Genomic DNA, 13,218 nt, shown 5'->3' with positions numbered 1-13,218 from the left:
CCCTCTTCTCCAGAGCTGTTCTTGAGCCGTATCTGGCCTGGGGAATGGGCACTATTTGTCTTTCATTTGTACTTTTTATGTGTGCATGTGCTAACACAGAAAATATTTGCGTATTCAGAATAGTGTATGTAAAGAACTGTTTTCCAATACATTATTCTCCAGTAAAGCCATCATCAATATGCAGCTTTCTTTTCCTGCAAAGCAGCATGCATAGCAAACAGATGATGTCATTTGGAGAAGCATCTCCAAATGACATCAGTTCCTCCGCTGACCTCTGTGGAATAAACCCAGTCCTTCGGGGTCTAAGAGAGCTTGCCGGCTTCACTATTCTACTTCCAAGTACACAAAGTGTTTTTAAAGATTTCTCTCTTTACAGAGGATAAAAGTCCAGGGGCAAGGGCTGGAGGAAAACAACAGATACCAATGTGCCTCTGAAGTGCAACAGGACAGACAGACAACAGGTTTCTCAGGACAGAAGAGCAGGAATGACTAATAGAATTATTTATAGGATGGTGCAATAGGGTGTAGTTGGATGGTTAATACAGGACACTGCCCTGCTTTGCAGGCAGAATGGCAACATGAAGATGGCAGGGTTCTATCTCAGCCTCCCCTATGAAGGTAAGTGAGTCAGAGCAATTTCCTTCCGTGTAAAAAAGGACAGTGATACTTCCATTTGCTTGCAAGAAGACAAAAAGGACAATTTACTAATCTGCTCCTTAACACACAAAGGGCACTCCAACGCCAAACCCTTTCTTTCTCTTATTGTCTTCTATTTGCTGAAGCACACATGGGCTCCACATCCATCTGATCAAAATAACTTGGGAACCTTAACCCTGATAGACCCAAACACCACTGACCTCCACAGAGCCACCCACATGAGTTCTCATGGTAACAGCCCCAGAGGTTGAGTCAGCCTCTAAAGCTTCCACTCTCTCCCCATCCAAAGGACAAGTTTTCTCTGGAGGTTGCATATCTTTGATGCAAAACCCATCATGGGAACCAGCAGTACAGAGAGAACATTTCACACGCTGTCTCGGGCATCTGAAAGTTGCTGTCTCACAGCCTTCAACTGTGCAGGGGGTGCTGCAGATATTTCATCAAGGCTTGTGAGCCAAACGTAGCTTCTCGTTAAAGCTTCTCATATGAGCCTTCCTCTGATGAGTGAGGAAAAGCGCACAGCACTACCAATCAGGAACCATGACTACGTGTGAGTCCTAAAGTTCCCATTGGGCTGCCTGGGAAAAAGGAAGGTCAAGGGCTGGGAATGTGGCTTAGTGGTAGAGTGCATGCCTAGCATGCATGAAGTCCTGGGTTCCATTCCTCAGAACCACAGAAAAGGCCAGAAGTGGTGGTGTGGCTCAAGTGGTAGAGTGTTAGCCTTGAGCACAAAGAGGCTTAGGTACAGAGCCCAGGCCCTGAGTTCAAGACCTAGAACTGGAAAGAAAAGGAGGAGGAGGAGGAGGAGGAGGAGGAGGAGGAGGAGGAGGAGGAGGAGGAGGAGGAAGAGGAGGAAGAGGAGGAGGAGGAGGAGGAGGAGGAGAAGGAGGAGAAGGAGGAGAGTCAAAGGACATCACCCAGTGGTCATTTGGAGGGCTGGGGACAGAGAGTGGAGGAAGAAAGAGCCTCAATAAGGTGACAGAACCAGTCACCAATTTCTCTTCCTTCTTTCCACTGTTACTTTGTGCTGTGAACTCTTAAGGAGTTTGGCACAGGTGAGTTCTTGTTTTCCCTTTTTCCATTTAAATGACAATGGACAAAATTAGGTATCATTAAAAGAGCCAGTATTAGAAATAAAATAAAAAGAAACGTTTACAGGCACCAAGGTTTCTTAAAAATTAGTGGGTACTTTATTTTCTTTTAAAATCATTTGTAGACAGGAAAATCCATGAGATGCTTATCTCCAGTTAACAGTCCAAAAACCCAAAGTGGAGTTATAGTTCAAAGTGGTAAGGCAAATTTCAAATAACCAAATACAAATAAATTAAATATATAAGATAACAAAGTGAGATACTATAACAATATTTGAAATTTGATAGGGAAGAGGGGAAAACCAAGACGGGTGGGGGGTGTGGGGGGGAGGGTAATGAGTACCGTGACATGTGAAAGGATATCAATGTATGTGAATTAATTCACCTTCTATCTGGCAAATATCATGTAACCCTTTTACTAATTACAATAAAAAAATAAAATAAAATAAAATAAAAGTGAAGAAAAAAAAAAAACAAAGTGGTAAGGCATTAGCCTTGAGCACAAAAGCTCATAGGTTCAATGGTTTCCCTCATTTGTCATAAGCAGTAGAAACCTTGGGCTCTCCTAGCAGAAACAGAGCAAAACCGAGATGCATAAGGCCATAGAGTGTGACGCTAAATGTAAGGACCTCCAGGATATAGAAACAAAAGCCACATAATGAGTGACTGTTGTCCTTAGTGTACTATGTTATCTCTCATCTCTTTTGCTGTCCCTTAGTCATCTCATATTGTTACAATATTTCACCTTGTTATCTGATATATTCTATGTATATTTAATTGGTTATTTGAAATTGGATAGGAAAGGGGGAAATCAAGATAAGCAGGGAGAGAGGGGAGGGAAATGGGGACCATGACATGAGAAAGGGTATCAATGTTTGTGAAGTAATGTACCTTCTATCTGGTGAATATAATGTAACACTTCTTTTAATTACAATAAAAAATATATGGAGGGGCTGGGAGTTTGGCCTAGTGGTAGAGTGCTTGCCTAGCATGCATGAAGACCTGGGTTCAATTCCTTGGTATCACATACTTAGAAAAAGCCGGAAGTGGTGCTGAGGCTCAAGTGGTAGAGCTCTAGCCTGGAGAAAAATCCAAGGACAGTGCTCAGGCCCTGAGCTTAAGCCCAGGACTGGCAAAAAAAAAATATGGAAAAAAAAAGCTCAGGGACACTGGCCAGGCCCTGAGTTCAAGCCCTATAACCAACAAGAACATCAAAAATTGTCTGTAGACTTGTATTTCTAAACAGTTGTCAAGATTCAATAAACTGAACTGAGTTCTCTGCATTGTAAAGGATGTTATTCACTAAAATTTAGACTGTTAACCCTTCACAGTGCTCAAAGCACTGCAACAGGTACTCTTCTTTATACCTTAAGTAGCCCTGTGAGCTACTTTAGGACTCATTGCTACCTCTACTTTCTTCCTTCTTTTGATTTTTCTTTTGAAACTGGAGTTTGAACTCAGGACCTCAAGCTTGCTGAGCAGATACTCCAGTCCATGCCTCTAGCACTGGTTACTTTTGACATAAGGACTCAGATTTCTTGCCTGGATCCACAACTAGACTACAATTCAAGTATTTTACACTTCCTGTTATAGCTGTGATAATAGCCATATACCACTATACCCAGCTTTTGGCTGAGAATGGGCATCTCATGCACTTTTCTGTCCCATTGTCTTTGAACCATAATCCTGATCTCAGCTCTCAAGTAACTGGATTTCAGACATGAGCCATGGGTACTCAACTTTCTCTTTGCTTTTATTAACAGATAAAGAAGGTGAAGGGAAAGAAAATAAGTGATTTTTTTTTCTCCCAAGGTCTTACTGCTAATGAGAGAAAGTTACAGCTCAAACCCAGGTCTCGGAGGGCAAAGCCAGATCTATTCTAACCCCATACCAAACAGTCTCTTACCAAGTTTCTTTACCAATTTCACACCAAAAAGGGTTCTTACCTTCCAATTCTTCTTTTTCATAGTGAATGTTGAGAACAGTACTGGTCCCACCTTGATCCACTACAGCTTCTTCATCAGGTCTCTATTGAAACACAAGCAAGCAGTCAGAGCAGCACATATACATCCAAACACTTTACCTGCATTATTTGTCCAGATGCTTTTGAAAAGGTAGGGTGAATAAATTTAATTTGTAATTTTTTACTTAAACTTCACACAATACTTTGGGATACAAATATGACAGCCATTTTCTTTCTCATTTTATACATAAGTAGAGGAGAATAGAATTCATTTTTTTCAACTCTTCCTAGCTATATATCTGTAGAAAGATTTGGCACTTTGTAAGTGCTGTTAAACATAACACCTTCATTTGTTATAAACTGGTCTCTGACTTTGAGATTTTGTTGGCTTTACACCATGCATGATCCTCAGATCTCAGTCTCCTGAGTAGTTAGGATTACAGGTGTGAGCCACTAATACCCAGCTCTCAAAATCTTTTTGTTTTGAAATTTTTCTACTGGAAAACAGATTGCTTTGATTCAGCATTGTATCTGAGGGGCACAGATAACTACAGGAACTTGGAGAAATAAGCTGAAAATTTGATCAGGATCTGGAAGATAGGTGAGGATTCAGTACTGGAGATTTGTGAAAACGTTGTGTTCCAGAAGCAGACAACCTGGCAGTATGAGCAGAGGTATAAAAGTGGGAATGTGTGCAGCAGTCCTGGGTTAACTCAACCTGGCTGGACACACAGATTTGGGGAGGAAAGCAGATAGGCAGGGATAGCCGTGAAAGGCTATAATTTTTTTCTTCTTAAATCATTCAGGGTCTTGTAAACAGTATTGTTAAGCTATTATATTTATTCTTCTAACAAAAACTTACAGAGAATCTACTATGCCCAAAAAATCACTCTAGGTACCAGTCTACAGTGCCAGTCTACAGTTGAAGAAGACACATACAGTCCCTCTCTCAAATAGCAGAATTAATTATGAGATTTCATTACTGAGGAGAATTGCAGTGTGCCATGAGGGCATATAAACAGGGACAGATTGGCTTCATTTGGAAGTAGAAGATAGTCAAGAAAATCTTTCAAGTCAGATGCCCGGTGGCTCCCACTTATAATTCTAGCTATTCAGGAGGGTGAGATCTAAGGATTGTAGATCAAAGTCAACCCTGGAAGAAAAGTTCATGAGACTCTTATCTCCAATAAACTACTCAGAAAAGGCCAGAAGTGGCACTGTGGCTCAAGTGGTAGAGTGCTAGCCTTGAGCACAAAGTTCAGGGACAGCATCCAGACCCTGAGGTCAAGTCCCAGGACTGGCAAAAAAATAAAAAGGAAAGGGGGAAGTAAGAAAGCAAATACATAACCATGCAAGAAAGAAAGACCTAGGAGCCAATGGCTCACACCTGTAATCCTAGAGTTCAAGAAAGCAAGCAATCAAGCAAGAAAGGGTATAAGAATGCAAGAAAGAAAGAGAAAGTCTTTCAAGGAAGTACATTTAGGCTGAGATCTAGGAGTGAATAAGTATTAACTGCCAGTGATGGGGCAGGGGTAGGAGGGAAGGAATGATAGTTTTGGGCAGAGTGATTAGCACTCAGTGAAGAAGGTGCTTTTAGCCCTGAAAAAAAACTGCCTAGTTGGATTAAAAGGATTGGAGAGTGTGAGGCAGAATAAATAACAAAGGGGAATGGTGGACTTGACATGACAATAATAAAAGGAAACTGAGGCTGGAAGGTTAGCCTAGTGGTAGAGTGTTTGCCTAGTGTGCACAAAGACCCAGGATCAATTTCTTGGTACCACATACATAGAAAAAGCCAGAAGTTGTGCTATGGCTCAAGTGGTAGAGCTCTAGCCTTGAGAAAACCCAAGGACAGTGCTCAAGCCCTGAGTTCAAGTCCCAGGACTGGCAAATAAAATAAAATGGAACTAACTTCTTAAGGGCCTAAGGTAGTCATGTCAAATGGATAAATAAAAAATTTCAAACCTGAATCAAGATCCTGAAATGCTATGGCTACGAATAAATAAAGAAGGCCAGGGTGCTACTACTGGAAGTTTAGCTTGCTTTTAGGTTTAAGTGCTGAGCCACACAGCTTTATGCTGCAATTGAAATTTAATACTCCAGAAAGGGAAACAAGGGTAGAGAATACTTCCTTAGGTATTAAGAATAGAAAATGGGAATGTGGCTTAGTGGTAGAGTGTTTCCCTAGCATGCATGAAGCCCTGGGTTCAATTCCTCAGTACCACAAAAACAGAAAAGGCAGAAGTAATACTGTGACTCAAGTGGTAGAATTCTAGCCTTGAGCAAAAGAATTTCAGGGATGGTGCCCAGGCCCGGAGTTCAAGCCCCAGGACTGACAAAAAAAGAATGGAGAAGGGGGAAGAGGGAAGAAAGAGAGAGAAAAAGAGAGAGAGAGAGAGAGAGAGAGAGAGAGAGAGAGAGAGAGAGAGAGTCTTAAGAAAGGGGAAAATAGAGTGGAGAGGATAGTTCCTTTTTTCACATATGTACATTGAATAATATGACTGTATTAGCCCATCCTTTTTCTCTAAATGAGTTATTTTATATTCTTTTTTTGTGTGTATGGGTTATGGGGCTTGCACTCTAGGCCTTGGTGCTACTGCCCTACCCTTGTGCCAAGCCCCACTTCTTGTTTTCTAGAGGTTAATTGGAGTCTCAGGTCCTTTTGTGCCTGGGCTGGCTTTGAACCTTGATCCTCAGATCTCAGCCTCCTGAGTAGCTAGGATTAGAGTTGTGAACCACCGCACCCAATTGGTAATTTTATATTCTATAATATATATTGTCGGGGCCGGGAGTTTGGCCTAGTGGTTAAAGTGCTTGCCTAGCATGCATGAAGACCCGGGTTCGATTCCTCGGTACCACACACATAGAAAAAAGTCGGAAGTGGTGCTGAGGCTCAAGTGGTAGAGCTCTAGCCTTGAGAAAGTCCAAGGACAGTGCTCAGGCCCTGAGCTCAAGCCCAGGACTGGCAAAAAAAAAAAAATATATATATATATATATATATATTGTCATCAAACAAAAAAAAGTTATGTACACAAATAACTGTTCACATTTGGCTTCTCTACTAGTTTTTAATATCTAGAAGACAGAGATCACTTAATTATAATACTGGGACTGTCCACAGATACCTGACACAATATAGAATGCAGTAGTTATCTGGAAAGGAGGAGGAAGAGAAGTGATTGCTTTCTTGACTCTAAGACTATAAAATCAAAATAAAAGAAACAAGGTCAATCATTTGAAAAATTCTAATTGAGAAACTTGTCATTTGTTAATTTCCTTAATTTAGATTGTTCACCCAATTTAATCAAATTCACTGATTAATTTGTTCACCTATTTTCAGTCTTACCACAAAAAACAGCCAGTAACCATTAGTCAAAGCAAATTAAAAGTCAGGCTTCAACATGAATGTGTAGATTCTGGTTCAAGTAAACCAAGGATGAAAATTAAATAATTACAATACATGCACAGAAATTTTAAAGCAACTATATATTTGATTATATTAAACTGTTGTCACTTTTTTCTCTTATTACTGTTACTTTTAAAGCATGATAATAATCTGATGTGGCAGTAATGTCATTTTTAGTAAAAAGTACTTAATCTTTAGTGATGCACAGTTTTTACTGATGAAATGATGGGACGTTTGGTATATGGAGGATAGATACACAGATGGAACAATGTGATGCATTAATTATTGAAAACAAATCATTGATACTTGATGATTCATTGTTCAAATCGCTATACTTTGACATATGCTTGAAATATACAAAGTTTGTCTGAAACCCTTTCTAATTAAAAGAAAGAAATGTCTCTTCGCTCTGTCTTTGCTGCAGATTTCTTGCAAGTTGGCTATTACATCCTCTGAAAACCACCTCCACCATGGCAAAGAAGATTTCTCAAGGTGGGATCCATATATGTGTACGGTACCTTGTGATGTCCGGAGGAGAAATATGGCAATAGCTATGAATGTGCCTTTTGTAGGGTAGGGGAACATAGTCCATAATTTTGATCAGATACTCAGAAGGGCCCCAGAATCAGCGTACATGCGCGCACACGCACGCGCGCACATGCACGCGCGCGCGCACACACACACACACAATGGTAAGAGGGGAGTAGAAGAATTAGAGAGGAAGAAGAAACCACAGCCAAGGTCTTAGAGATAAAGGATGGAGGAGAAAACTATGAGCCAAGAAATTCTAGCAATCTCTGAAAAATAGGAAAGGCAAAGAAATTTGATCCTGGAACTTCCACAAAGAAGTATAACCTCACTAACAGTTCATTCAATTTTAGTGTATGGAGACCTATGTCAGACTTCTAAACTAAATAATTGAAAGATGATAAACTTAGGTTGTTGAAGCTATTTTATTTGTGGTCATCAGTAATGTCGGCAATGGACAGCTATACTGTATGTATATAATGACTCCCTTTGTTAGTACCTTAAGCAAAAACAACCAGCCTTTCTTTATCTAAGATATGTTGCTGTAACCTAGCAGCAAATCCACAGTAAATACTTTTCTTTATCCTGGTTGCCACCGTGTGCCCTGTCTACTCTGCCAAGATAAATCATAAGCTAAGACAATTATCTCAGGGTTTTAAAGGAAGTAAATTTGCAGCCTGACTTGCACACAACTCTCTATTCAAGGCTCTCCTATTGAAGCTCTTCAGTAGAGCTGGCAAAGCCACATGAAGAGAATGCCCCTAGGTTCCCTGGTTCTCACATAGTACTTAGGGCAGGGGAGAGGGTGGGGTCAGGATCTGTACAGTTGTAATATAGTGGGAAAAGAAGATGGTTGACATTTTATTCAGGAACATTGGACAAATACTTATCAACTGATTACCATAAACTGACCTTCAGAAAAGCTGACCTGCCCTCTTATAAGAGCCATTCATTCATTCATTTGCTCAGCAAACATTTTTTAAACTCCAACATGTGTCAGAGTTACAGGGCAGCAGAACTCAAAGTTCCTCAGGAACCCTTGTCTAATCCTTGTTTTATCAGGTCCAGATAAGAAAGAGGAGGGGACTCACTCCCCACTCCCCAGCTTAGATATTCTGACAATTTCTGCAAACTGTTCACTTCTGAGCATAAAAGCCACCCCCTTGTCTTCCCCTCTACTGCTCCACTCTCACTAAACTTCCCTTCAATGCCTCACATTGTTTGCTCAAATGCTGATGATTACAGCCTGTCTAGCCTTCTCTTCTAGCATTTTCTTTAGCTCAGTTGTGAAGCTATAAGATGTGAAACTATGAAGCTATTAAGATGTCCCCAGTTCTAGACCAAAGGAGGAACTTTCCCTAAAGCTGTCTGATCTTTTCCCTGATACTATCCTCTTTAAGAGCTTACAATTTTAATAATTCCAGAGAGCTCATCAAAATGAATAATGTGGCCCAGTGCCAGTGGCTCACACCTGTAATCCTAACTATTCTGCATGCTGAGATCTGAGGATTGAAGTTGAAGCTAACCTGGGCAGGAAAGTCTGTGACCTCCAATTAAATCACAGAAAAAGCTAGAAGTGATGAAACTGGTAGAGTGCTAGCCTGGAGCAAAAAAATTCGAGGACAGTGCCCAGGCCCCGACTTACAGCCTCCTGAGTAGCTAAGATGTGTGAGCCGCCAGCAGCTGGCACAATTACAAATTCTTCTTCCTCATTCCAGCATCACCATATCCTGGTGTAATTCCAGGCATGCACCACCTGCCAGGCTTATGGCCCCAGGTTGTTCAGTGTCTCTCTCTGTCTCTGTCTCTGTCTCTCTCTGTCTATCTCCTATACTTTACCACACATGCGTTCTCAAACACACTTCTTAAGCAATCACCCAGGAAAGTTTCCCACACCATATGTATTAGAGATCATTATTTCCTGTCCTCTCTTCGGAAGAACTTAGGAAATCATCAACTGAACAGAACATTTAACAGAATGCTAAGAGTTGTTATGCTCTCAATAATACAACCTGTACACATTCTGCATGTTAAGAACACTGTCTCCTCACATTTGTTCCAGTCTGTTCTTCCTACTGCAGCCAGAGAAATGCTTCATACAAAGATACAGTGGTGAGCTCATTTGCTCTCTCCTTCAGCATGCTGTCTCTCCTGCCTCACCTTCCCCTCTACTGGCATCCTCTTGTTCCTCAGATAAATACCAACTTCTTCAATAAGGACTACATTACAACCCCTGAGTATTCCCCTCATTCCCCAGGATTCCCCTATGGCTCCAGATTGCTGGCCTTCTTTTAGGATGTGCCCTCTCTTCTAACACAGGATGTCTGAATATGCTGTCCTCTTTGACTCCAATTCTTTTGATCTGCCCCTTTCCTCAACTGATATTCATTCTTCAGATACACTTTTCTTCTTTAGAAAATTCTTCACTAAAAAAAAGAAAAGAAAAGAAAAATCTTCACTAATGAGATTATTTTGTGAGTTTTAGGTTTTGAGACAGGGTCTTGCCATGTAGCCACACTGGGTTCCAATTCCAATCATCCTGCTTCAGCCTTCCAGGTGCGAGGATTATTCTATAGGATCGAATAAAAATGGGCTGGAGATTGGCTCAGTAGTAGAACACTTGTCTAGCATGCATGAGGCAGAGTTCACTCCAGTAGGAAGAAAGGAAGAAAGGAAGGAGGGAGGGAAGAAGAAAAAGAAAAGAAAAAAGGAATTCCTTCTTTCCCCATCCCACTGTATGGTAAGCTCCAGGAAGGCAAAACATTGCCTGTTTTTCCTTACCATCATACCCCAGAAGTTGAATATTCACAACAGACCTTAAGGTTAGATATGGAAAGATTTTCCGAAATGTTACTTTTTTTTTTTGGCCTTGACCTTACTGAAACTTGAATTATCTCCATTTTTTCACTTAAGGCTAGTGCTATACCAGTTGAAACACAACTCTACTGCTGTTTTTTAGTGGTTAACTGGCGCTAATAATCTTACAGACTTTTCCTGCTTGCGTTTGAACAGTAATCCTCAGATTTCCTGAGAAACTAGCATTACATGTGTGAGCCATCAGTGCCCAACTATTTACATAATCTTTTTTACTAGCAAGCAGAAAATGAACTATAGATACTTAGAAATGACTACCAGGAAAAAGAGGGAGTCAGTGTCTGATACTCATTTTGTTACAAACTTCAACTGGAACCCATCTCTAACATCAACACTGCATTTGTTTCCAAGACCAGTCATCCCTCGTGGACCATCCACCTCTTTGCCGCCCTGCCCTCATCTTGGTTGCCCTCTCTCCAGGGCACTGCCCACACCATCATATTATTGCACAAGAAGGAGAGTGAGATTAACTACCACTCACTTATTGGTTATCATATAAGAAACATAGTTTTCTGGAAGTGGTGCTGAGTGTAGAGTGCTAGCCTTGAACTGAAGAGCTCAGGGACAACGCCCAGGCCCAGAGTTCAAGCTCCATGACTGACAAAAAAAAAAGAAAGAAAGAAAGAAAAGAAAGAAAGGAAAAGAAAAGAAATGTAGTTTTCTCAGGGCATTTCCATATATAGTACCTCATTTGATCTTCAAAACCACCCAGTGAAGTCCTGAAGCCCTGCAGCTATCACCATTTCTGTTGTAACAGACAGTGAAACTGAGGTTCAAAGAAGCAAACTACTTACACAGGTCACAAAGACTGTGCAGTAGGCTGTCTGTACCTGGCCCAAAGCTTTCTTACAGTAGCCACCCAGCAGTTCTATGATCGATGACTTCGGCCCTGGTTTTTTGTTTTGTTTTTTTCATTCCCTGTTCCTGCCTGATCCCTCAACACTTCCTCGGCCTGCATGTGGCTTGCCTACTTGTTAGATGTCTGTGCCAACGGTGCCAGGCAGTCACAAAGCTGGCCCACACTGATGACATCTGTTTCAACCTCCACGGTCTTCTTTCTAGCGCTTCCTTTGAACCAGAGGAACCAGGAATTTGAATATTTACACACACACAGAGCAGAGCAAGAGCTCTGGCTAACCCTTTTCGCTCCCATTGTTCCAGCAGGACAAAGCAAGGCCAGAAGCCGGCCTCTCCCACCATGGAGACCCAGAGAACCGAGGTCACCGCCCCCCGCCCCCCTCCCAGCACCACCACCACCGCCACAGCCCGGCCCCGTCCGCCAGGGTCTGGGCGACGCTAGGGCTGCGGCAAGGGCTGCTCCGGCTCCGAGGTTCCGGCCCAAGGTCACCCTCTCTGCGGCCAGGCTGGATTCCCCAACCGCCCGGAGCGCCCCCTGGCGTCCCGGGCTGGCCTGCCCTCGCCCTCCGGGAGCGGCCGGGGAACGCCGGCTCCGGGCCGGGAGGAAGGAGGGTGGGCCGAGGATGAGGAGGCTGAACCCCGGGGAGGGGCGGGAGGCGGAGCTCTACCTGACAGCTGAGGACGCCGTCCGAGTGATTCCCGGCTGGCATGGCGGAGCGGAACTCGGTCTCCCCGGCGGGTTCCAGGCCGAACGTCAGCAGTCCACACCCCTCTGGTTGGGTGTGAGCGGACACACGCGAGCGCGCGCGGCGACCCCTACCCTGGAGCAAACGGTCAACCATCGAGCGCCGCCGCCGCCGCCGCCGCCGCCACCATAGCCACCGGTCCGCGAGGCACCCGCCTCAGCCAATCAGCGAGCGGCTCGTGCAGCCAATCAGAGCGCGGAGCACGGGAGGACGCTGGCCGGCGGTACCCGGGGCTACCAGGGGAGGGGAGGGAGGAGGAGTCCCAGCCCAGTTGTCATGGAAACCGCCTCCCTCCCTTCTGGGGCCTCGGAGCTCCAAGGTCCTTTCCAACTGCTTGCTAGAAATTGAAAATCTCTGCTTCGATTTGCAGCCGCACCTGACTCTTGAAAACAAGGAATAAAGTATCGTGTTTGCCTACTTTGGTTTTACTCCTTGAAGAGATGATTTTGTTTTATTTCTTTTTAAATTCTAAGGAGTTGCTTGTTCTGTGCCTCAGATTGCAGGAGGAAATTTTTTTTTTTAATTTTTAAATTCTAAGGAATTAGGCTGCCTCTCAGAATGCAGGAGGAAATGATTGAGGATGAGGGGAAAGGCCCTTCTAAAAATTATTGATTAATCACTGAGCTAGTGGCCAGGTTGAAAAACATACTAAAGAAAAGCAGGGTGACAGCCCTCAGGACCTCTTCCTTCTCTCATGTCCTCCCCCCCCCAACTCCCACCACCACACACACACACACCTTAGGCTATATCTTAGGCCTTCTACCTGAGTCTGACCTCCACAGCAGAAAAGACAGAAGCTGAGCTCAGGGTAATTGTTGAAGTCATTCCACTCTAAACTTTTCCAAGAAATGATCTAAAGCAAATTATTATTTAATAACAACTAAGCTGACCTAAGACAAGGTTAGAAAATGATGAGTAATACATTCAACTTGAGTTTGGTTTGAAAGAAAACCACCTACCTAAAATCTAACCAATCCTCTAATCCCCACTGGGACAAAGGGGATTTTTTTATTTTATATGTACTACTACAAGAGATTGTAATTGAGTCCTCATTACTAAGGGGCAAAGAATCATCACAAATCTCGGCCTCCAAAG

General features: G+C 42.8%; 1 protein-coding gene across 1 annotated transcript in view; it reads right to left on the bottom strand.

The window, feature by feature from the left end:
- Window positions 1–12,219, bottom strand: part of Slc4a8 (solute carrier family 4 member 8) — a 63,304-nt gene extending 51,085 nt beyond the window's left edge. Inside the window, exons 1-2 of the mRNA XM_090325944.1 lie at window positions 12,046–12,219; window positions 3,695–3,776 (exon numbers count right to left, since the gene is read on the bottom strand). Coding sequence (XP_090182070.1) covers window positions 3,695–3,776; window positions 12,046–12,219 — 256 coding nt within the window. The remainder of the gene's footprint in view (window positions 1–3,694; window positions 3,777–12,045) is intronic.
- Window positions 12,220–13,218: the final 999 nt, after the last annotated feature.

Source organism: Megascapheus bottae, chromosome 2 (assembly GCF_031878675.1).
Source record: "Megascapheus bottae isolate mThoBot1 chromosome 2, mThoBot2.hap1, whole genome shotgun sequence".
NCBI lineage: Eukaryota > Metazoa > Chordata > Mammalia > Rodentia > Geomyidae > Megascapheus > Megascapheus bottae.
The sequence above is the reverse complement of the archived record's forward strand: the minus strand, read 5'-3'. Positions and strand labels throughout refer to the sequence as shown.